General features: G+C 43.2%; 1 protein-coding gene across 1 annotated transcript in view; it reads right to left on the bottom strand.

The window, feature by feature from the left end:
- ANKFY1 (ankyrin repeat and FYVE domain containing 1) overlaps positions 1–26,246 on the bottom strand; it is an 88,066-nt gene that overhangs the window by 23,029 nt on the left and 38,791 nt on the right. Inside the window, exons 7-19 of the mRNA XM_040336712.1 lie at positions 23,383–23,548; positions 22,936–23,140; positions 22,742–22,810; positions 17,794–17,993; positions 16,417–16,514; positions 14,234–14,459; positions 14,015–14,113; positions 13,619–13,772; positions 12,919–13,087; positions 10,995–11,113; positions 7,581–7,737; positions 6,691–6,891; positions 2,199–2,375 (exon numbers count right to left, since the gene is read on the bottom strand). Coding sequence (XP_040192646.1) covers positions 2,199–2,375; positions 6,691–6,891; positions 7,581–7,737; positions 10,995–11,113; positions 12,919–13,087; positions 13,619–13,772; positions 14,015–14,113; positions 14,234–14,459; positions 16,417–16,514; positions 17,794–17,993; positions 22,742–22,810; positions 22,936–23,140; positions 23,383–23,548 — 2,040 coding nt within the window. The remainder of the gene's footprint in view (positions 1–2,198; positions 2,376–6,690; positions 6,892–7,580; positions 7,738–10,994; positions 11,114–12,918; positions 13,088–13,618; positions 13,773–14,014; positions 14,114–14,233; positions 14,460–16,416; positions 16,515–17,793; positions 17,994–22,741; positions 22,811–22,935; positions 23,141–23,382; positions 23,549–26,246) is intronic.

Raw genomic sequence — 26,246 nt, 5'->3', positions numbered from 1 at the left:
TGCTGGGAGACGTAGAGGGCTCACTGACGGAGGCTATGACGGTGATAAAGGAATTTGGTAGATTCTCTGGTCTGCAGATCAATTGGACCAAGTCCTCGCTGATGCTCATTGACGAGGGGGGGCCCCCCCCGTCCTCATCCACGGTGCCCATGACTGCCTCATTCAGATATCTGGGTATCCAGGTGACGCCCAAGATATGTGAGTATGGACGACTGAACGTGTCCCCGCTGCTGCAAAAATTTCGGGACCGCATTAAAACGTGGAATTCTTTAGGCCTGTCGGTAGCCGGCAGGGTGAATTTGATCAAAATGATCCTTATGCCCCAACTGCTCTATGTTCTTCACAATACCCCCACAGTAGTGACTTTGAAGGTATTCCGTATTGTTAATGCACTGTTTCGCTCACTTATATGGAAAAACCGCACCCCCAGGATTAAGCTGGAACATCTCCAATGCCCGAAGGATGAGGGAGGGCTTGCCCTTCCTAATCCCTGGCTATACTATATAGCCGCTCAGCTGCAGCAGCTGGTGGGTGAGGTTCGCACTGGGGGGAGGAGGGAGGGGGAGGGAGGAAGCTCCTCTGAGATGGTGATGCTCCATACAGTTGGGAGGGAGTCGGTGGCACCTGCCCTGGAAGCGTTAGCCTTTGGGAAGCCAAACAAACAATACCCTACCTACAACCTTATGCAAAAAGTGTGGAACAAAGCTAGGTACTTGCAGGGAGTAACAGGGTTCACGGAATATAGCCCCATCTGGTCGAATGACTCATACCCCGAGCTAGCAAAGTTACAGCATGAGGCACTTTGGAAAAGATATGGGATAACCCGCCTGGGGCAGATATTTCGGAACGGGAAACTACTCTCATTTGAAACTCTAAAGGAGCTTTTTCAACTACCAATGTCGATGCAGTTCTATTACATGCAACTTAGACATGCAGTGCGGGCCCAGGGCGAAGCTACGGAGTGGCTTCCCTCCCCTACCCCTCTGTTCAATTTGATTGCAGGGGCGACCTCTACCAAGGGGTTTATATCGCAATGCTATAACATGCTCCTACACAGTTTCATGACCAAACACCCACTGAGAGTGAGGGCCAAGTGGGAGGGGGACCTGGGCCCGATGGATGGTGAACAGTGGGATGAGGCGCTACAGGTGGTGCCAATCTGCTCCCTGAATGTATCCCATAAGGTATCGCAACTATACCTACTACTGAGAGTGTACTACACCCCCCACAGACTGTTTGCTATGGGGTTACGACCCACCCCGCTCTGCACCAGGTGCAAGAGAGACCATGGGGACTTGATTCACCTACTGTGGAGATGCCCGAAGCTTCACCCGTACTGGGTGGGCGTAGTGGACACCATTAACAGGGTGTTCCTGATAACGCTACCTGTTGACCCAAAACACTGCCTGCTACTTATACTGGAGGAACTGGAGTGGGAGGAGAGTACCAGAGTCGCGGTCATTAGGTCCCTGTTTCTGGCCCGCAAACTTATAATGACTCATTGGATAGCGGAGGAGCCCCCCAGCATGAGGGAATGGATCAACCTAATGGGGGAAATGCTGCGCAAAGAGAAAGTGATATACCAACATAGAGGTTGCTCCCAGAAGTTCGAGAAGCTATGGAGCAGGTGGCTAGATGTACCGGGCTTGGCACCGGTGGATCTGGTCACAGGTAGGATACTCGGTTTGAGCACTCCAACTTGATTCCTATACTGTCAATGTGTTCGGGACTAGGGACGGGAGAAGCATGTATGTGGAGGGGGGGAGGCAGGGACGGGAGGGGAATGGATTTTGTCATATTAATGCTTGATATATTGCGAAGGTTTACCACGACTGAAATGTGTAATGGATTGCTGTCTATTGATTTAGGATTGGAAGTACTCTCGATGTATGTAAATTTCTTTTGGTGCTTCAATAAAACTTTGTTTTGGATCAAAAAAAAAAAAATAGATTATAAAAACTCACACAGGAAAAAAATAACAGCACTGTATAGTATTACTGTTCCGGTATTCCAACCGTGGGTCTGCATAAGCGCAGTGACGTCACGGCGTTTAGCTCCATGACGTCTCCGCGCTTTCACATGTTTTATATGTTACGCTTATATTATATCAATTATCCATCATTGTGTGAGCAGCTACAATTTGTGAACACAGTTTCTAATTTTTTTTTTTTTTTTAAATGTTAGGCTTGTGTACATACCAAGTTGCGGACAATAATTTCTGATCCAGCCTGCACAGCTAGATGGAGGGGGGTTAACTTGGAGGCATCCTGCACTCTTGAATTGACATTGGCAAGTACACTGATCAGAAAGAGTACACTCTCGATGTCAGAATTCTGCACTGCCACATGCATGAAGTTCCTTCCTTTATTATCCACCTAAGGGAAAGACCAAACCTTTATCATAAAAAAGCAAAAAGAGCAACCCGGTAGTAATGGCCACAGTCATTGAATAGGTAAATTGAAAAACACTACTACTTCTAAATTGAGTTGTAAAAAGGAAGTATTAGAAAAATTATTGGTGTTTAAAAGGGTTACTAAATAACAAACATGTCATACTTACCTCCTCTGTGCAGTTGGTTTTGCACAGCGTCGCCCAGATCCTCCTCTTCTGGAGTCCCTCAGCAGCGCTCCTGACTCCTCCTCTTCTCGAGTGCCTCATCGGAGAAGCGCTCTTCTTCGGGACTCCCATGCAGACGTGCTCCAGTGTCCTGCTGCTGCATCTATTGACAGACAGCAGGACTCGCCCCTGCCCCCCGCGTCATTGGATTTCATTGACAACAGCGGGAGCCAATGGCTGCGCTGCTATCAATCTATCCAATTAGGACACGAGACACCAGCTAGATCCCCCATCCTTTTGGGATCCTGATGGATTCTTTGCATGCAGGAAATGTAAGCGTGTAGAGAAGTCACCAAGACAATGAGAGGTTTGGAGATTTTTACCTCGACATCAACCAGTAGAAAATTTAGAATCAGTGAATTACACGTACCACCACCCGTGTAGTTCACGCTTTAGAATGTTCGTGTGGGTTGATGTACATTGGATCATTATGCTGATGTCTAGTTTAATGTAATTATCAGCCTTTTGACCATTCCATCTTATAGATTATCTGTTGATAAATAATGTATTAAGCAAATCTATTTTAGTAATATTTTGGGTTTATGATGGAATTTTGATTAATTTTATGAGAACATTTAAATTTTGCATTGACTATGATTGATTATACAATTGTGTAAATTTCAATATTGCCATCTGAAGTTTTTTTAAAAAGCTTTACTGGGTAATATCTAGCTTTGCTAGTATGCAAGTGTATTGGAAATGAGATGTTGGCTGACCAGTGCAGTTCTTGCATATGAATTAAGCCCCTGTGTGAGTCTTTGATACCGCTAGCGTGCACTGCTGTAAAGTAGGGCGGTGAATACACAGAGGGTTAACATAATGCTGAATTGGCCAATAAATAACGGGATGCTGCGCCGTTTGATCACGCCCTCTGTTAAAGTCGTGACGATGAAAACGCGTCAGTGTGTAGCCTTACGGCGTCCGGAAGCGACGTGTGCATGTCATGGCCAGGAAGGAACAGCTGTCGTAATTTATGCTGTGTAAGTGTAATTTCAAGGGGGTGGTCTTCTTAAATAAATATTTTAAACTGGATCACTCTATGTGCAGCCTTGTTTTACATGACCCACCCACCCATGAAGTGATGAGATGTTAGAGTCAACCGTTGATCAGAACGTTGATCTGCCCGATGATCGTCAGGTGCCGGAGGACATAGAGTACCCTGTACTCGCCGATCAGCTTCTGCGGTGTGTGATCACAGCGGAAGCGAGCCGACGCGCATGCTTGCCCCATAATCGGAAGTGTTAAATTACGGATATATACGTGATCCGGCGCACAGGTGCCACCCTGTAGCAGTAAAACTGCTATAGGGCGGACCTAAAGTGGTAAATAGACCTATTCGCAAATGTCACTAAAACATTAAATTACACCAATGCCGTGTACACACGATCATTTTTCGGCATGAAAAAAACGTTTTTTAAAAATGCCATTTAAAATGATGGTGTGTGGGCTTCACATCATTTTTCGGGTTCTGAAAGACGACAAAAAAAAAAAAAAAAAAAAAAAAAAATTCGAACATGCTGCATTTTTTAATGACGTTTTAAACAATGTCGTTTTTCAGGTTGTAAAAAATGACCGTGTGTGGGCTAAAACGACGTTAAAAACCCGCGCATGCTCAGAAGCAAGTTATGAGACGGGAGCGCTCATTCTGGCAAAACTACCCTTCGTAATGGAGTAAGCACATTCATCACGCTGTAACAGACAGAAAAGCGCGAATCGTCTTTTACCAACACGGAATCAGCTAAAGTAGCCCCAAGGGTGGCGTCATCCGCATGGAAATTCCCCTTTAAAAGAGCCGTTGTACGTGTTGTAGGTCACCGCGCTTTGCTAGAGCATTTTTTAAAAACGATGGTGTGTGGGCAACGTTGTTTTAACGATGAAGTTGGAAAAACTTTGTTTTTTCTACATGCTGAAAAACTTCTTTTTTTTTCATGCCGAAAAATGATCGTGTGTATGCGGCATAAGTGTTAAAAGTCTTCCTGGGATAGAGTCCAGTGCGAATAATCTAATCAAAAGTCCAGGATTTGGCCATGTGACCCATGTTAAAGAGGAGGACCAGAAGTCAGATTGGCTCCATCTTCTGTGGAAAATATATTCAGCAGAGATCATGTAGTTGTTAAGTTATCAGCACTGGAGGAAGCCTGGGGCATCATCTTTATAGTGGTAAAGTATTTTGGTTCTTCTGCTAGTTATCCACCCCAGCTTAACACTTAAACAACAACTACACTTTTCTTACAGTAGCCTCCTAGCCTCTCAAGTGCAGAAATTGTCCTGGCTGGTCATGGTTGAGCAGTAATTCCCCATATAACTAAATGGAGCCATTCTCCTAACATCTCTACTGTAGGGGTACATTTGCAACAACTCCATTCAGGTCTATGAAGGACTCACTTCACAGACCCGGTTGGCACCAGGGGAAATTTCTGGACCTGGGATGTAAACAGAATGGCAGGTTGCTGATGTCATGGAGAGGGAATGGTGCACAGGAGCAGGTGAGTTCTAGATTAGGTTAGGGGGTCCAACTATGAAAAGTGTAACTGTATAACTACATAAAACATACACAAATATAGTATATATCCCCATTTAAAAGCACAAGAATTGCATGTTGTAGGACTAGGTTAAAGGACATACTTTATTAAATTATCTAAAGTCCAAGGCTTAAATGATAACTCCATGTTCAGGGGAAAAAATAGCAAATAAAAAAAATAAAAAAATTATATATATATATATATAGCAAATACAATTGCTACACAACCTGTATTATAAATCGATTATTAAATATTACATTTCCTTTTCATTCTGCAGTGCTGTTTTTTTTTTTTTGAAAATTCAATGCAATATGGCAACCTGGAAGTGTTCTGTACACCATTGGTGTACGGAACATCCCCAGAAATGTAATTTCCTGAATCCCATAAAAATACAAGTCAGATTTCAGGCATCCTCTGCAACCAAATCTTAATTTTTCATGAGCTACTTCCAAAGGGTTAGCCATGTGTAAAGGGGTGCAAACCCTGCATTTTCCTCCTCAGAACATTGCAGTGCATCAGCTGATTAATAATGAAAAAGTCTCCCCTATTAAGATTTGCACTTAAAATACCTTTCAAGTAACTTTTTTGCTGTCTATGTGCAAATGAGGAAATTTCTATCGACTTCTTGTCCCAGAAATGCAACAGGAAGTTAAAACTCCAAAAGTGAAGGGAACTCTTATTTTAATTGCCCCTCCAAACAGGTATTCCCATTAGAAGATTTCCCTTGCTTTTTCTTCTGGGGATAACTCTAAAATGTTGTATTTGCCAATGCTTTTGTTTTCAGTTAACATTAACCAGTACAGTGGTGAATCTCCCCAAAGGGAAGGAAGAGAGAACAAAAAAAAAAACTTTCACCCTTGGCACTAAGAAATTGGTAGAGGGTTAAACCCTTCCACACTCTATGCCAGGGGTGCCCAACCTTTTGAAGCACGAGGGCCACTTAAGCAACTTGGTAACCAGTCGCGGGCCATAGTGAGCAGAGCGGGCGGATGAAGGGTTACGACTACTCTATAGGCCCTCCGATCCACCCAGATGGAGGGGGACAAATTCCCTTCTGTTTTTCGAATTGGAGGTAGGCGGGGTAAACGGACATCTGTCGCTCTATAGAGGTGAATTGAGGGTCCCAGTTGGTTGGGCTGATCGCGTGAAAAGGGCCCAAGACTGCTTTCACACTGATGTGCTATGGTTTACCCACACCCACTGTGTCTATCCTGCGGGTTAGCTGAACTTTGCCATAGACTCCGCCTGTGGCAAAAGCTAGCGCTGTGGAGGAAGCATCGCCTTATGGGGCTCTGCTCCGCAACCTGCGATCTGGGCTTGCCAACCCGCCATTCCATATCAGGAGGTCGTGGGCCACATCAGAGGTCTCCGCGGGCCACTGGTTGGCCACCCCTGGTCTATGCTAAAAAAAAATCTTGACAGAGGGTTTGACCCGTCTCCACAATGACTATCATAGCTCTGGAACCAGCAAGTAGCCCAGAAGTCACATTAGCTCTGGCTTCTGAGCCTAGAAGAGCATGCGGCAAAAGAATAAAAATAGTACACCACCTACCTGCTCAGCTGCTCCTGGCTCCCGTTTCAGGATTGCTTCTGCAGCTTTATTGTTTTTGAATGTCATAGCACAGGCAAAAGGGGTCATACCTTGCCTGTCTCGCACATTCAGTCTTATATCTGGGTGTAAAATCATTAGCTGGATAATTACACTGTGCTGATTGCTAATGGCAATGTGGATTGGAGTTCTCCCCTCTGCATCCTGCAATACAAAAACAACCCATGTCACACATAAAAAAAATGATCAAACTATGTGCAGACAGGAATGTTCTCCTGATGCATTTGATTCATGTGATGTATGCAGTGTTTGTTTTCACCGTGCTGTAAAGCCATGCTTAATGGATACAAAAGGTGTGCAGTTGGTCATTTGGCTACTGGGGTGTCGCCCCTCTAGGAAACCTATCATTGGACAATTGTGTAGCCTGCAATTTGTGATCTCTCCTTTTTAAAATGTCAGGCTGTCATATTGACCCAATGCTTTCCACTATGTTATTTGGCCCAGATCAAGTACTTTCCTCTGACACTGTATTAGGAAAGGCATCCCTATGACAAGTGTACATTAACACACAGCCACAGATAATATGAAAAAGTAAATAAAATAAAAAGAAAACACATTCCTAGCTTAATGTTGCATTACTCTGACAACTGTAGGGGACAAATACAGGTGAGCATATGATTCTAAAAGCCCAGCTTCAGGAATATGGAAAAAAAAAAAACAATCCTTGCACAGCTTATGGAGGAGCTTGCACTCCAAATGGAGTCCAGAATATGTTTTTTCTAAATGACTACATTATTAACAGAAAGTGCAGTACATACAACACAACAGGACAGGTGTGTATAAGAGGGGTTTACAAAATAAATACACTTTAAACTTTACCCATTTATTCATACCTGGGTATTTACATTGGCACCAAATTCCAGAAGGCACTGAACTACTTCCTCCAAACCCCAACAAGCAGCTAAATGTAAAGGCGTTTGTCCATCTCTGGCCTCTTCTTCCCCTTCACCATTTGGTCCTGGTTTTCTGCAGCTATTTACATCACAACCACTGCAAGTAAATTAAATCATTAACAACTGATAATGGCATTAGACGCTTATCCTATGCACATGATCTGCCCAATTTTGTGAAATTTTTGGAGGGCGGCTGAGAATTACATGCCAACACTACAATCTAGCTGTAAAATCCAGGTCAAAGTGACTTCTATAACGTGTCAACAATGAATGTTAGATGTTTTAGGATGAATGTCTGACAGCTGGGTCACTTGCTTGGCAGATCTGCTTGAAGATCCATTAAAAGTAATTCTAAAAGGATCGATTTTTTTTTTAAAACAAACATGCAATTTCATGAAGGTGTAGTTTGCCATGAAATGCTTCACCTTCTCAACAATGAACATAAACCCACATAAAGAATAGTGGGATTTTCACAGTGCTCAAATTCTGAGAAATTAACGCAACCACAAGTATTAAAAAATCCTGGGTCACACTTACAAGGCAATTTATCCAGTATCGTTCTTTATTTTTATAGAGTAAAGGAAGGGGAAGTGTAAGAAAGCAGGAAAAGGATCAAAAATGTGTATATATATATATATATATATATATATATATATACACACACACACACACACACACACACACACACATCTCAACGGTGGCAAGTGACAAGCAGCATCTGGTGGCAGGCAATGGTGGCAAGTGACAAGCTGCATCTGGTGGCAGGCAATGGTGGCAAGTGACAAGCTGCATCTGGTGGCAGGCAATGGTGGCAAGTGACAAGCTGCATCTGGTGGCAGGCAATGGTGGCAAGTGACAAGCTGCATCTGGTGGCAGGCAATGGTGGCAAGTGACAAGCCGCATCTGGTGGCAAGTGACAAGCAGCATCTGGTGGCAGGCAATGGTGGCAAGTGACAAGCAGCATCTGGTGGCAGGCAATGGTGGCAAGTGACAAGCTGCATCAGGTGGCACGCGACACACTCAATGCTTCCACTGATTCTGCGTTATGGCGAGTTGAACCATTTCATTGTATCTTAAAATGTAATAATAGAAATAATGCACTTCAATCATCCTGACACAATGTCAACCATGGTGCTGTGACGATTGAGACACCAACGCTAGCCATTGCCCCGACAAATTGCCTATGAATAAAATGCATATTGGTTATACAAGATGGATAGTTTGTAATGATATGTATGGGGTTCTGGTCAATCTAACACTCAGTATGTTGGAGGCCCAATGTAGGGGAATAGCAAACACATTTTTTACTCATTTGATCTTAGTCTATTTACAACAGTGGTTCTCAACCTGGGGGTCAAATGAGGATTTGCCAGGGGTCACCAAAGCCTGGGCTGTTCCTGAAGCCTGCGGCCGCGCACTCAGCCTCTTCACAGCTGCCCTACCTGTGATTAGAGTTGCCTTTAAAAGTCCCCACTACAGTTCTCAGATCAGCAGATGACCTTGATCAAGCGAACCTAAGTTCCCTGATCCCAACTCCCCACCAGCACTGCCACTGATCCCAACTCCCCACCAGCACTGCCACTGATCCCAACTCCCCACCAGCACTGCCACTGATCCCATACTCCCCACCAGCACTGCCACTGATCCCATACTCCCCACCAGCACTGCCACTGATCCCATACTCCCCACCAGCACTGCCACTGATCCCATACTCCCCACCAGCACTGCCACTGATCCCATACTCCCCACCAGCACTGCCACTGATCCCATACTCCCCACCAGCACTGCCACTGATCCCATACTCCCCACCAGCACTGCCACTGATCCCATACTCCCCACCAACACTGCCACTGATCCCATACTCCCCACCAGCACTGCCACTGATCCCATACTCCCCACCAGCACTGCCACTGATCCCATACTCCCCACCAGGGAGTAAGAGAAGGAATACACATAGAGAATACATGGAAAGGAGAGGAAAAGAGGGAGAGGAACAAAGAAAAAGGGAGAGAAAGAATAAGAGAAAGAACAAGAAAGACGTCTAGAGAGGGATGGGGATGACAAACAAGAAATGTCTGTTGGTTAAGGGCGCAAATTACTTGTCTTGCCTTGGGTGCCAACAACCCACGATAAGAAAATGATTTTACCGTTGGGGTGCCCCCCAACTTGGGAAATTTTATCAAGGGGTCACGGCACTAGACAGGTTGAGAACCACTGATTTACAAGGTAATATTTTCTACACATTAAAATGCTACACAGTTGTGAGTACCCGTGTGACACCCCCCATGTTTAACGTTTTGCAGTGTACTAATGTATGTTACTATGATATAGCACCCTCGACCTCAGATATGTGTTTGCTACCGTTTGGGAGCGCAACGACAGTCCATTATTGTCACTACTTGAAGACCTGTAACATATGCAGATTTGTGCTTTATCTCTCCTCATGCGGTATCATGTGCTCCTGTATGTTGTAAGCAATCATTTTTTCAATAAAAAGTTATTTGAGGAAAAAAAAAATGCTACACAGATTTTTTTTTTTTTTAGTGGTTGTGAAATAACAAACATGGCATATTTACTTCCTATGTGCAATGGTTTTGCACAGAAGCAGCCTCAAACCTCCTCTTCTGGAGTCCCCCGCTGGCACTCCTGGCTTCCCCTTCTAGCAAGCTGCTTGCTATGGAAGCACTCGTGCATGCTCGATCCCGAGCCAGGATGTGCCAGTGGGGGACCCCAGAAGAGGAGGTTTGGGGCTGCTTCTGTGCAAAACCATTGCACAGAGGTGGTAAAATATGCCATGTTTGTTATTTCACAAGTACTAAAAGAAAAATCTATACAGCATTTTATTGTGTATAAAACATTATGTGATAGAATAAGAAAAATTGGCAAAAAAAATTGTCCGAAAACAAAAGCAGCTCAGCTCCATTCCCCTGCTCAGGATTTGAATGACAGCTAACTGCTTCCGAGCACACTGCTGGATCAAGATTGGCTCAGGTAATTACTTAAGGGAAGCAGATCACAGAAGATTTTTTTTTTTTTTTTTTTTTTAGGGATGCACTGATAGAGTACAGTACTAGTGAAAATGCTCCCGATACCGAAACTGATACTTTGCGCCAATACAAAATAAATGGGTGCAAATTGAACTGCAAAGAATAGCATGCAATTTGAATAGGAATGACGACCACTGGAGGTATAAACAGGGTCGGAGGAGATATAAAGGTGGTCCCCCCCCAAGCTGACACCACTTCCGTCCTAGGCCCCTTTCACATGGTCGGACCATTCAGGTCCGCCTGTCAGTTTTGTGCGACAGTGTACAATATAACCAACACATAATGAAAGAAAACAAAATGAACTAACCTGCGAATAAGGAAACAGGCCACCTTTTCTTGGTTTTCATCAATGGCTCTGTGAAGAAGGGTCTGTAGGCATCCACTTGGACCAGGCCCCCAAAAAGTTGCATCACATCCATGTCTTACCTAATAAAACATTAAAATGGGGAAATTGTCTCTCTTTAATAAATCAATATGTTTTGTACTTCACACAGAATTATAAGGTACAAAAGTAGTCGACAGGCTCAGAGAAAGCACTGGAGTCATTTTGTTGATGGCAGGCTGCTCTACCCAGAACATATTTGTACACCCAGTGATAGCCAAACCCTAAAAATGGGCAGTTCAGAGGCGTCCCAACCACTTTCTAGTCCAGAAGACAGCAAGGTTGGCTGTTTGAAAGCTATATATATGTTTGTGGACCCTAAAGAACTGCATCCTGATGAGGTCACAGTTTGTAATGAGATTTTCCCATGTATCCACAAAAAAGTGGTTACATAGCAAGACTGTGTCCATTTACAGCACTTTGTAGTAGAGCCACATATAGATAGAAGCTGATCAAATGAAGCCATGTTTAACCACCTGAAGCCATTTTTAAAAAAAGTGGTACATTATATTTTGGCACTAAAAGCCCACCACTGGTAGTGTTTAGTGCAGGGATTACATCCAAACAAATTACAAATAAAACCTGATTCCAAACAGTAGAATAACCCTCAGTTTGACCTTAAAGGGGTTGTAAAGGATAATTTTTTTTAAAATAACAAACATGTCATACTTACCTCCACCGTGCAGCTCGTTTTGCACAGAGTGGCCCCGAACCTGGTCTTCCGGGGTCCCTCAGCAGCTGTCTTGGCTCCTCCCCGCAAGAACTAACCCCCTCCATGGGAGCTCTCCCATGGGGGTTAGTTCTTGCGGGCGCACTCCCGTGATACAGCCTTTACAACCCCTTTAAAGTAGAACTAAAGGCAAATTGTTTTCTTTTTAAATGGAGCAGAAAGAGAATAGAACACAGTCAGATTTTTATTGCTGTCTGTGCCATGTTAGGGAGATTACACCTCTCCATTTGTCCTGTTCACCTTCATAACCAAAAATAAAAGAAAATCCCAAATTGTGGTTTGAAACAAGAAAACATACACGAGGTAATCTTCCAATGTAAACACTAGTACTGGTCACAACCAGGGATTCCCTCACTTTGAAGGGATTTCCTCTCACCTCCTGTTTTGGATATGGGACAGGAAGTGAAGGGAAATCTTCCCAATGGAACACAGATGGCAAGAAAAAACTGATAGGGATTACAATCCTACCTTACTCTATTGTTTTTTTATTTTTTTTTATTTCTGCCTGTGTCGCTGTCCTTTCCTGTTTGGTGAAACTGTTGTCACCTTAACAATAAGTTAGGAGTAATCTCTTCAACAGAGAAAAAAACTGGGCTTACACTTTAACCCCGAAGACACGCCCCAAAAGTAACCCCTAAAATTAACCCTTAACCTCTTTCTTACACCGAACTCTTAACATAAACCTGTGTAACCTTAAAGCGAAGCTCCCCCAAGGAAAACTTTTATTTTTTTATAAATGCTGAAAAAAAAGCTACAAGACAGAGCTTCTGCGGGAGGAGACGAGCGGCTACGTGATCTCCCCAGCTATCATCAGAAAAAACGATCTTGGCCTCCCCTGCAGAATCCATCCGAGCTAAAAAGTGTCCGCGAATCGTGTGACTGGCCTGAAGACAGCTCAAATTCAGTATTTAAAATGCTTGTTTTTTAAAACAACTTACATAGTGTGCTATGCCAGTCTCTAATAGAGGAGCTGATAGTGACTTATAAAAAATGGGTTAACAAATACTTTAATATATGCTTAACCACCTATAACGTACCCAAACCAAACACACCAAAAAGTGCTGGACTTACCTATGGTAAGAAATAGGGAAATGTTAAATGTATTTACAGTCTACTTACCAGTGTTGATGCAATATCTTCTAAGTCATTGTCTAAGGCCAGCCAGAGGGGAGGGTTTCCCTGTTCATCAGTAACAGACATATCTGCGCCTCTTGTGCATATAGCATCAACCACTAAGGGAAGCTGATTTTTAATGGCAAGCTGAAGAGCAGTTTCTCCATCCTGGGTCCTAAAATATATTATTAAAAAAATTAAAATCAGGCCAGTTGATACAAGCAAAAACTTTTAAATAATATTTTCAAGAACATCATATTCAGAAAGCATTTCCAAAGCTTTATGGAAACCCTTAAAGCACCATTAAGGTAAATCTACTAAATTCCAGGAGACATCTAATAAGTGTTAAGGGTCCCTTCATATTGGCTGTCACATGATGGGGAAACAGTCCTGCTGACTATAGATCATTGGTGAGGACCAGGAGCTGTCTTCTACAGCTCTGTCTCTGCACTGGGAGCATGCATTTAAGCCCATCCTTTTGCTACAGTTCATGTGTGTTATGCGAGTTGCAAAAGGTTTAGATTCAGGCTCTTGCATTTGCTTTATCTTAATATAAGATCAGAATTAGCCCAGTAATTATATTTTTTTGAAAGTGTGCTTACTCTTTAACCAATATTGTGGTATATGTGTGCATGTACTGGAGGTCTAATAAAGCTTTTAGTATAGTAAATGTTAACACACAGTGATCAGTAGACAAGAACCATACCTAATGTTTATATCAGCCTGATGTTCCAGAAGGAAGAGGGCACTTTTGCTATCCTGCCTTCGTATTGCCATATGTAGCAGAGTCTGTCCATCAGACATGGTGTCATTAATGGATGCTCCTGACCCCAGAAGTTGTGCAGCAATGGTGTGCATACCTAGAGATTAATTTACATGAGTTATTGTACAAATGAAAATCAGAATTGCAGATTGATGCTCTCACTACATACAGGCTCATGCAACCCCAATGATATTTCTGGTTAATGCAGGTGTACTTTGGTTTCATGCTGCATCACTGTAAAAACATCATTATAACCAGGGAAATTGAACCATATACATTGTCTAAATTTCATACAATATGAATTGAAAGAAATATTACACAATGGTAAAACCACCTTACCTGTCCATAAAGCCAGTGCCAGTACAGTTTGTTCTCTAGAATCCTTCAAGCTGAAGTCCGGAATGATTTGAAGGTTATTTGTTGCATGTAGGGCATTGGCTTTGAATGAACAAAACAGAATCTTTATATTTGTAATATTAGAATAGTGACAACATTTTAAAAGCTTTAGAGATAAGCACAACATGAAAGGAAGACAGGACTTCAAAGTGCAGTTCTCACCTTTTTGTTCTAATATGACTGTTACAACATCAGGATGGTTGTAGGCTATTGCCATGTGCAATGGTGTTTGTAAATAGGTGCTGGATGATGGGCTGGTTGCTGGAGAACCCTTAGAAGAAGCAACTGCTTCTTGTGTCTGAATATTTGGATTGGCTCCCTGCTGTAATAGCTCTGCTGTGAGATTGGGAAGCCCATGCCGACAGGCTGTGTGTAGCGGTGTTTCGCCCTAGAAGGAGAGAACATTGAAAATCAATCCATTTACAGAAATGTCTAATCACAAAGCACACAAGCTACAGTACAGACAAATGGAGAAAACATTGTCACAAAATCTTCATTTACTAAAGAATATCACATTCTTCTACAGGCATATTTCCCCCACAATTCCTTTGACACCAGGTGTTGGCTCCCAACTGTCACTGGCCTCACCAAGTATGGCACACTCCAGTATTCCATTCCTACATGGAGCTTATTTGTAGAGTCAATATGAATAAGATCCATGTAGAAGCTAAATGAGTCAGGGTTTGGAAGCAGCAGGTGGTGTAGTATGTGCATTGGATCGTTTAAAAAAACTAGAACCTTGTTTTTTACAATGGTAAGTGGCTTTCCTGTTTTTTCACCAATACGGTGAGTGGCTTTCCCTTTTTTCCCCACCACTACGGTGAGTGGCTTTCCCTTTTTTCCCCACCACTACGGTGAGTGGCTTTCCTTTTTTTCCCACCACTACGGTGAGTGGCTTTCCCTTTTTTTCCCCCCACTACGATGACTGGCTTTCCTGTTTTTCCCCCACTACTGTGAGCGGCTTTCCCGTTTTTGCCCCACTACTGTGAGCGGCTTTCCCGTTTTTGCCCTACTACTGTGAGCGGCTTTCCCGTTTTTGCCCCACTACTGTAAACGGCTTTCCCGTTTTTGCCCCACTACTGTGAGCGGCTTTCCCGTTTTTGCCCCACTACTGTGAACGGCTTTCCCGTTTTTGCCCCACTACCGTGAGCGGCTTTCCCGTTTTGCCCCACTACTGTGAGCGGCTTTCCCGTTTTGCCCCACTACTGTGAGCGGTTTCCCGTTTTTGCCCCACTACTGTGAGTGGCTTTCCCGTTTTTGCTTCACTACTGTGAGTGGCTTTCCTGTTTTTGCCCCACTACTGTGAGCGGCTTTCCTGTTTTTGCCCCACTGTGGCACATGCTCAGTTTTCAGTCAGTATCTAAACAGATCATTTCCTCGCTATTACATCTGAGTTGCCCATGTCACTACAGAGTCACACAAGTGGGTGTAAACACAGTGGTGACTGGCAGAATTCTACCCACGCCATGTTATTTCCACTAAATATTAAATGGCAAGCTGAAGAGCAGTTTCTCCATCCTGGTTCCTAAAATATATTTGTATGTAAAAACAGTTTATTGATATTATGTATTTATTTGCACTCTGTATTCCAAAGGCTGTTTTTTATTTTGAACATGTACCAGCAGCAGAGAACTAAAAGCCCCTCCTGCTTCCCTGCAGACAGGCTGGGAGAGATATGGGTCATGTGACAGCTGTATATCGATTAGGAAAAAGGTACTTCGATTTTTTTTTATTATTTAAATAATTACAGTGCCATAATCCTCATACGGAAAGAGAAGGGACACGGTTAGGCCCCTTTCACACCGTCGGACCATTCAGATCCGCCTGTCAGTTTTGTCGGCAGACCTGAACGGCCGCTCCATGCAATCCTATGGAGTGTCGGATGTTGGCGGTGACATGCCTGCTGACATTAGATCTGCCAAAATCAGACGTATGGCGATACGTCCCTATCCGTCCATGATGGATCGAATCAGGTGAGATCTGATGAAAACGGACATGCTGTCCGTTTTTATTAGATCTCTCCATAGGAGACATCGGCGCTGCACAAGCCCCTCCACGCTCAGTGAGCAGAGAGGGACCTGTCATCTGCTGGCTCAGCGGAGAGATATCCCACTGAACCGGCGGGAGCTGGCAGACTCCGCTGAGACGGAGTCCGCCTAGTTTGAAAGAAGCCTAAATTAAACCATGTGTGTGAAGTATCACTTTGAAATTCCTAAAACGACACCATTTTCAGTCCGACTATTATATCGTTCTGTAAAAATGTGAGGCAGTACTTTTTAAGGACATCTGTCATATACAACCTGCCTACACAGTGTAGAGCCTGTGTGTTTGTCCATGGAACGTACCCACTTGTTTTTATGGTTGACCTTTGCCCCATGGGTTGCCAGGAACAAAGCAGCAGCTTCATTCCCTGCTCCAGCAGCTCTCTGTAGCAAGCAGTTGCCTAGCAAAATAGATATAATGTAAATATTAATACAATAGAACGATATCATATATTAAAGCTGCAAAAACAATAACTTTCCCATTTATTAATTATGAGAAATTAGCATATCTTGTAAGACCCCTTTCACACTGGGCACGTGAGGTGTGGTGGCGGTATAGCGGCGCTTATTTTAGCTCCGCTATGACGTTTTTGCGGCGATATTCGGCCGCTAGCGGTGCGGTTTTAACCCCTGCTAGCGGCCGAGAAACGGTTAAAACTGCCCGCAATGCGCTGCTTCAGGCGGTATAGCCGTGCTGTTCAATTGATTTCAATGGGCAGCAGCGGTAAACACACTGCTCCTTCACCGCTCCAAAGATGCGGCTAGCAGGACTTTTGGAGCGGTCCTGCTAGCACACGGCTTCAGTGTGAAAGCCTTCGGGCTTTCACACTGAAGACTGAAGGGCAGGATTTTTTCAGGCACTAGAAAGGGCCTTAGAGATTACAGAAGAGTTGCCAGCATATGTCCAACGTAAAAACGTAAAAAAAATAAAAAGTTTGAATACTTCACACATTTTTACTTGTTAGTAGAAAACTTTTGATATTCAGGTTAACAAACGAATACTGCTCACTGCAAATAATCTGGATAGGTACAGGCCATTGCAAATACTTACACAGTCATATTCAATAATTCATACTAAACACCTTTAATGCAATATACAATGTGGGTGGGGGTGTAAAGTGCTGAGAAAGCCTTAAAAAAAAAATTAAAATAAAGAAAAGTCTAAAACATTTTAGATATCTTAGCAGACCACCGGTGAGGAAAAAATGAGGAATTGTCAAGGGCTACTCCAAAATGTTGCCCTAAGACGCCAATAGTGCGTTAAGGACCATCTCAGTATCCAGAAATTGAACAGAGTACTTATAAAAATATAAATTTATTAAGAAAAATACATAAAATACATAAAACAACAACAAAACAGCAGTATGGTTTTTGTATGCGGTTCCATTTCAGCAGACCACCAGTGGTGGTTTCACTAGACCTCTCAAACTATTCTATTCACTCACCAGAACTGAAGCTTAACTTACAACACAAACTTCACCAACTAGATGAGTCAGAGGAATTCTGTCACATAATTACCAACAATATTTGACAACCATTCCCTTGTTTCAAATGCACAACAGTAACAGGGATACCTGAGATCTATCAGAAAATCTACAATCAACAAAGAAAACAGAAATCGTGACAGCGAGGGCTATAGAAGGTACAGGGCAATAGTGAATACAAACCTCTTGTGTTTACCTGTTACAGTGTCAGGTGCATCAGTGTTGCTGCCTCGGTTGATAAGCCTTGCCGCAAAGCTATTCTCATCGAACGACGTTCCATTCACAACAGGGACATCGTCAAATGGGTTCACGGACTGGTCCGAGGACACGGTGATATACTGAACTGCCAGCCACAGCGCTGTGCTTCCCTCGTGGTCCTTTAGTTCTAAATCTAATCTAACAGATACATCGTTGTCAATTACCATCCAAAGTACCTTGATATTCTACAGGAATTTCATCATTGTTACAGAAAAAAAAAGAGCAATGTATTGTATAAGTTGCTTTGATTCCTCCAAAACAAAAGTCAAGTAGATGAGAAGTGGAACGTAAAATCGGTATTAAACCCGAAAACAAAAATTACATTGCAGCTTACCAATTCTAATGCCGCGTAAACACGACCGTTTTTCACAATGAGAAAAACAACGAGAAAAAATTAGAGCAGGTTCTAAAATTTTAACGCCCATTTTTCTCATCGAGAAAAATGCTCTGGAGCCTACACACGACCGTTTTTCACGACCAATTTAAAAAATTGAATTTTCTCGTCATGAAAAACGGTCGCGCGTACGTGGCGTTAGATGTGATGGCTGCATTCATTGTTTTTTTCGGCTTTTTTTCTTTCATATTCATCCGGTGATCTGTCCGTGGAGGCATTCTAATACAGGTGGTGTGTTACTGACCAGATAATCAGGTAAAAAAAAAAAGAATGAAAAAAAAGAAAAAGCCACCGCATCTAACAATTGGCAAGTTGTTATACATGACATTTTTGGGTTTAATACCGCTTTAAGGACAAAAGTTATCCTAGTGAGCTATGTTTGTACTCATTAACAAAAACAAACTGGCGCTGTTCTCGTTTCACACGTGGATAAAAAGTATATATGAATGGCAACTTAAAGGGCTATATACAGTATTTCACAAAAGTGAGTACACACCTCACATTTTTGTAAATATTGTATTACATCTTTTCATGTGACAACACTGAAGAAATAACACTTTGCTACAATGTAAAGTAGTGAGTGTACAGCGTGTATAACTGTAAATTTGCTGTCCCCTTAAAAAAAACTCAACACAGCCATTAATGTCTAAACTGCTGGCAACAAAAGGGAGTACACCTCTAAGTGAAAATGTCCAAGTAGGGCCCAATTAGGCATTTTCCCTCCCCAGTGACATGTGACTCGTTAGTGTTACAAGGTCTCAGGTGTGAATGGGGAACAGGTGTGCTAAATATGGTGTTATCGCTCTCACTCTCTCATACTGGTCACTGGAAGTTCAACATAGCACCTCATGGCAAAGAACTCTCTGAGGAAGTAAAAAAAATAATTGTTGTTCTATATAAAGATGGCCTAGGCTATAAGAAGATTGCCAAGACCCTGAAACTGACTGCAGCACAGTGGCCAAGACCATACAGCGGTTTAACAGGACAGGTTCCACTCAGAACAGGCCTCGCCATGGTCGACCAAAGAAGTTGAGTGCATGTGCTCAGCGTCATATCCAGAGCTTGTCTTTAAGAAATAGACGTATGAGTGCTGCCAGCATTGCTGCAAAGGTTATAGGGGGTGGGGGTCAGCCTGTCAGTGCTCAGACCATATGCCACACACCACATCAAATTGGTCTACAGGGCTGTCGTCTCAGAAGAAAGCCTCTTCTAAAGCCCGGAAACAGTTTGCTGAAGACAAGCAGACTAAGGACATGGATTACTGGATCTGTGTTCATCTGCAGCCTTAATGCAGCCTGATCTTTGCCCATCTGCAGCCTCAATGCAGCCTGATATGTGCTTATCTGCAGCCTGTCTCCCATCAATGCAGCCTGATGCCCATCTGCAGCCTCACCATCTCTCATGCACTCGGCTCTCAGTCGGCAGTCACATACACAGTCCCGTCTTCGCCCATCGGCATTGGACCAGCTCCTGTGATTGACAGAACACTGGTCCAATGCCGGTGGTGGAGGCGGGACTGTGTGTGCGATGTCAGACCTGAGAAAACAGAAGATGACGGCTTGGTGAATTCCCGCGGCGCTCGTCCCCCTCCGAGTCCGAGGTACACGATCGGCATATAGCACACACACCTGTGATTTTCCCCCTATTTTCAGGGGGAAAAAAGTGCATGTTATATGTTGATAAATACGGCATTTGTAGTCACAAAATCAAGTTCTGTTAATGGACTCAAAACTCAGCGTGTCAAATCTACCTGTCCTGCATGTCCAAGTGACTATCGGACAATTTGACAAAAAAATAAAACAGAACTCCTGACCCCCACCCAAAAATATATTTTCCTGTACTATAACCTCAACCAGATCAGGAAAGGAATTTTTATTTGAAATCCCTTACAGAATGCTTGGTACCAATAAAAAGCAATAATGTGCTATCTCTGCTTAGGGACACTGAAAAACCTGCATCATTTATGCATATTTCCCACACTTTAAGGTAGGAGCACACATGTGCAAGTGTTAAAAAAAAAAACATGCTACAGAAAAACCTAGCTGAGGAAGTTCTAAATGAACATAATGCGTACGGGGGAGGCGCTGTGTATGACGTCACCCGCTGTTGTCCTTCGGAAGTGACTTCCATGTTGGATTGTAGTTTTTCATTTGAACCTTATCAATAAATAAATGAATATACTGTATATACTCGAGTATAAGCCGAGTTTTTCAGCACATTTTTTTGTGCTGAAAATGCCCCCCCTCGGCTTATACTCGAGTCACCTTTTTGCACCTAATCTCCCGAACTTTGGAGACCCTGGACCCCAAACTTGGCACACATATAGCCCCCCACTCTATCTTCCTCTACAAGTTTGCTGTCTGGGGGACCTACGGCCGGGGAGCACCGATTTTTCAAAGTCGGGCACCCCTTCCATAGACTCCCATGTTAACCGGTAATTTCTCCGGTAACTTTGGGAACCCGGTACCGGCCGGCCGTAGGTCCCCTGGACCCCCAAACTTGGCACACATATAGCCCCACTCTTCCTCTACAAGTGTGCAAAGTTTTCTGTCTGGGCGACCTACTGCGGGGGAGCACCGATTTTTCAAAGCTGGGCACCCCTTCTATATACTCCCATGTTAATCGTATGTCTAGTCATGGACACAGTGAGGCGTGAGGCATGGGCACAGTGAGGCACAGTGAGGCATGCAGATGGACACAGTGAGGCATGCAGATGGACACAGTGAGGCATGCAGATGGACACAGTGAGGCATGCAGATGGACACAGTGAGGCATGCAGATGGACACCCTAGGCTTATACTCGAGTCAATACGTTTTCCCAGTTTTTTGTGGTAAAATTTGGTGCCTCTGCTTAAATTCGAGCATATACAGTAAGAAGTGAGCACTTAGTTCCCTTTCTTTTACCATACATGACCTGGCAATATTTCCGAGTATGAGGAGATTGTATCTGATCTGTCGCTCGTGCTGAGCATAAGGAGACGCGAAAGAGGCCCACGTTCTGTGTTAACCCTTTTCAATTCTGCCTGCATGACCATCTGTTCGCTCAGGGGTCCAAGCCATAAGGTGAGAGTGATTAGTTAGACCAAAGGTGGAGGGATTGTCACTCATTGTGGACTTCAACACTGGTGAAAGACTCTGGGGATTTTGCTGTTCACTGTTTCTTTGGACTGTTATTCTTTACATTACTTTCTGTGAACATAATTTACTATTCTGTTATGATTTTGGACTGTTTTAACTGCACTGCACTTATTTGCTTTTAATAGTGCACTGTGGTGCCTTATTCTCTACTGAACAATTAATCTGAGTGACATTCACAATAAATGGCACTGCAAAACACCACACACAGAGCAGGTATGTTGCCATGTGTTGAATTAACACACTGGTTGCTGCAATGCATATGAATGAAAAGGCCTTTAACACAAACCTTTTTACAAGAAAAACATGTGTATGTAAAGGTAGGCGTCCCAACACATTTGACAATATAGTGTATGTAGGTGGCCACTGCAGAAGACTTCTGTGGAAAATGCTAGTTCTCTGCTTACCTTGCAAATTATGTGTCTTCAATACCTTAAAGGAGAAATAGGGCCAAAGCTATTTTTGCCCTACTTCTCCAATGGATCACAGGAGTGCGCTTGGTGCACTCCTGTCACCTGTTTTCAACTGACAGCGGGCTAAAGCCTGCTGTCGGCTGACATCACGGCCCTGGCTTTAAAGTCTGGATCCACCCAGATTCCTCAATGGCAACTGGCTCAGCCACTCAGCAAGCTGCTGGGAGACCGAGCCAGCTGCTCCCACTCCCTCCTCAGCCCAGCGCTCCAGCCACCCGCTCTCTGCTCACTTTGACGCAACAGGGGAGCGATTCTGCATCCAAGGTGAGTAATGTGTGTGTGTGTGTGTGTGTGTGTTTATTTTTTTATTCCCAAACTTCTCTTTTAAAGCTAAAGCTAAAACCAGCACATAGGACAACTTACAATGAGTACAATGTGCCCCTTGTGTTTATTCTTTTCCTTTCAGGATAAATTGTCTTCTGTTCTAAATACACCCCAATGGCCTGCACCTCAAACGGGCTGTAATCTTCTGATATGGGGGGGGTTGAGACAACTAAAGGGCCGTCAGGAGCTCTCATCAAGAGGGCTTGATTATGTCTGCCCTTTCCTGCCACAATGGACATTCATAAAAGCCATACTACTGCTTCTATTAATGACACAAGATCTATCAATAAATGGGCAGATGATCGATAGCGCCACCCTCTCCATTCTTAGATCTTATGTAATTTTCTTTGATGCAAGCACCATTCTGCTTTTGTTTTTGGTGTTGCAAAAGTACAACAGGCTTCTACTGGGTCAAGAATTGAAGCCAGACACAGCCAATTAAGTAGCATTTTGAGCAGTGGCAGCCCACACACTTATGTCACGACAGGTGATCATTATTGCCGACTCATAACACAACACAAAAGAGACAAGAAAACCAATAATTTGCTCTGAATACTTACTGTTTGCACTGAAGCAGCTGGTTAAAGACATACTCATTTCTAGAAAGAATAGCAGTGTGAAGCGGAGTCCTAAAAATAAGGAAAATAAGATTTCAGATTGAGTACTATAGGTGGGTGTTGACAGGACACTAGAGATGCTGCATAATCAGCAAATAAAATAACCATAATTACTAAACAAGTCGACCGATGCTTACCTTCCTTTACCATCTTGCATGTTTGGATTAGCTCCTGCATGTAAAAGTGCCTCGGCTATTTGTGCAACATCAGACATTACTTCCAGACTGTGATCCTTCACTGTGCAGGCAGCTACCAGATGTAGAGGAGTCTCTTGTTCACCAATAGTAGCAGCATTTACAAGAGCGCCATTCTTGATGAGGAAAGTGGCAGCAAATTTATCGTCTGTAAAAAGTAAGGGTTACTAAAAACGATGTCACAGACCATCATCTAGAGCAGGGATATGCAATTAGCGGACCTCGAGCTGTTGCAAAACTACATGTCCGATCATGCATCTGCCTCTGAGTGTCATGCTTGTGGCTGTCAGAGTCTTGCTATGCCTCATGGGACTTGTAGTTCTGCAACAGCTGGAGATCCGCTAATTGCATATCCTGATCTAGAGAATCGTGCCTGATTCTGTCACTTACCCCTTTGGATGGCTTTGTGCAAAAGACTCCATCCTTTCTTATCTACCATGTCAACATCTGCTCTGTTAGTAACCAAAGTAGTGGCGATGCTCTCCAGCTTTCGAGAAAGTGCAAGATCCAGAGCAAGATCTCCATTTTGGTCCAGCTCGTTTAGCTTTCCAGGCAACTGTAATAACAGTTTAAAATTGCATGAGTTATAAGAAACAGGAGCAGTCAATGAAAACTCATAAGTATTAGAAGAGTCTTTATGATGTTATACCATCTTGTAATCTAGCCTGGGCCCTGCCGTGTCCATATCACTGCTTAAAAGATGAACACCCCACACAATTATAAAGCACAGTGGTTTGCTTTACCAATATGCATTGAGATCTGCTGGCTTTGGGAGCCCAGAGCTAGCAGAGCACAAGAACAATGAATTGAGAGTTAAAAAAATAAAAAGTAGGGAGAAGCACAAGGTGATATGACTTGTTGAAGTCACATGACCAGCTCTCCTCCAATCATAGAGCTCTCTGTACTGGGTAAAACTAAGAGAACGCTATGGTGCACTGCAGGCTGCACGCTGCTATCTGCATTTTACAAATGGCCCACAGTGTGCACAACCCTGTGGATTATAATGGAAAACAGAAAGTGAAATTCGCTCTGCTATAAAAAGATTTTCAAAATGCTTTCTTCAAAATCCAGTTGACTGCACAACATACTTTATTACAGGTAAGTGATGTGACTAAAGCCGGCCATAGAGGGCTCGAATTGAGAAGGAACTGGCTGAGATTCGAACCACGTATGGGCAGGCTGAATGATTGATAGATCGACTTGGGCACAACCAGCCTGTTGGATTTTACATAAGATTATTGCTAGCGGCTCAAACCTCTGGAGACAAACTGTAGCTTGCTTTGACAGAGCATACAAGGCTTTTTGTACTATATCCTAAAATTATTTCAATCAGAGAGGATGGGTTCATGTGTTTCCTCTCTAGCGATGGGAAACACGTGAGCAGTTTGTTCACGAACTGGTCCAGGTCAACTGCATTGCTGATTTAGCTGGGACAAGGCCTTCCTTCCTGTCAATTTGCCAGTGTAGCATTTTGTGCTTTGTCCAGTCAAGCCTATAGCCTCCAGGGAATCAAAGCTACGGGCAAAAGATGGCTACCATTACCCAGTCCTAGACCCTCACATGCATAACACAAATTACGTTTTTTCTTTACTAAATTTTCCAGCCTATGTTCAACTTTCTTTGATTTATCAATTCTAGCTTTGGAAGCTGAGGCTTTTTCTTTAACCACTTAAATACTGGGCACTTTCAACCCCTTTCTGCCCAGGCCAATGTTCAGCTCTCAGCGCTGTCACACTTCAAATTACAATTTTGCGGTCATACAACACTGTACCCAGAAGAAATTGTTATCATTTTTTCACACAAATAGAGCTTTCATTTGGTGGTACTGTATTTAATCACTGCTGGGTTTTTCATTTTTTATTAACCACTTAAGGACCGCCTCATGTAAATATACGTCAGCAGAATGGCACGGACAGGCACATGCACGTACCTGTACGTCCTCTGCTTGACGTGGATCGGGGGTCCGATCGGGACCCCCCCAGTACATGCGGCGGTCGGTAAGCCTCGGGGAGCGATCCGGGACGAGGGCGCGGCTATTCGTTTATAGCCGCCCCGGAGCTGAAGAACGGGGAGAGCCGTATGTAAACACGGCTTCCCCGTGCTTCACTATGGCGGCGCATCGATTGAGTCTCCTTAATAAAAGGGATCACTCGATCGATGATGTCAGTCCTACAGCCACACCCCCCTACAGTTGTAAACACACACAAAGTGAACCCTAAATGTTACAGCGCCCCCTGTGGTTAACTCCCAAACTGCAACTGTCATTTTCACAATAAAGAATGCAATTTAAATGCATTTTTTGCTGTGAAAATTACAATGGTCCCAAAAATGTGTCAAAATTGTCCGAAGTGTCCGCCATAATGTCGCAGTCACGAAAAAAATCGCTGATCACCGCCATTAGTATTAAAAAAAATAAAAAAAATAAAAATGCAATAAAACTATCCCCTATTTTGTAAATGCTATAAATTTTGCGCAAACCAACCGATAAACGATTATTGCGATTTTTTTTCCCAAAAATAGGTAGAAGAATACGTATCGGCCTAAACTGAGGAAAAAAAATGTTATATATGTTTTTGGGGGATATTTATTATAGCAAAAAGTAAAAAATATTGAATTTTTTTCAAAATTGGCGCTCTATTTTTGTTTATAGCGCAAAAAATAAAAACCGCAGAGGTGATCAAATACCACCAAAAGAAAGCTCTATTTGTGGGGAAAAAAGGACGCCAATTTTGTTTGGGAGCCACGTCGCACGACCGTGCAATTGTCTGTTAAAGCGACGCAGTCCCAAACTGTAAAAACCCCTTGGGTCTTTAGGCAGCATATTGGTCCGGGGGTTAAGTGGTTAAACAAACAAAAATGCTTGAAATTTAAAAAAAAACAAAACAAAAACAAAAACAAAAACACACAACTTTGAGCAAATTAGTAATTTTTCTCCTTCGCTGATGTGCGCCGATGAGGCTGCACTGATGGGCACCAATATGTGGCAATGATAAGTGGCACTGATAATCAGTGCCCTAATTATCTGTGTACATGTCCCCTGTTACACCTGCCACTTACCGGCTCTGCTTTCAACATGCTGTGACAGCAAGTTAGGAAAGTACTGCCGATAATTGGCAAGTTTGTATACATTAAGATCAGCTGTGATTGGATCAGCTAAGTGACTGTAGATTTAATGGAAAGCTTTGATATTTTTGCAAAAAAAAGTACATGAATGCTATATTGGTGCATAGGCGAGCTGGAATTTAGAAGAAAAA

This window comes from Rana temporaria, chromosome 2 (genome assembly GCF_905171775.1).
Source record: "Rana temporaria chromosome 2, aRanTem1.1, whole genome shotgun sequence".
Classification (NCBI taxonomy): Eukaryota; Metazoa; Chordata; class Amphibia; order Anura; family Ranidae; genus Rana; species Rana temporaria.
This window is presented reverse-complemented; position numbering and strand designations above follow the sequence as displayed.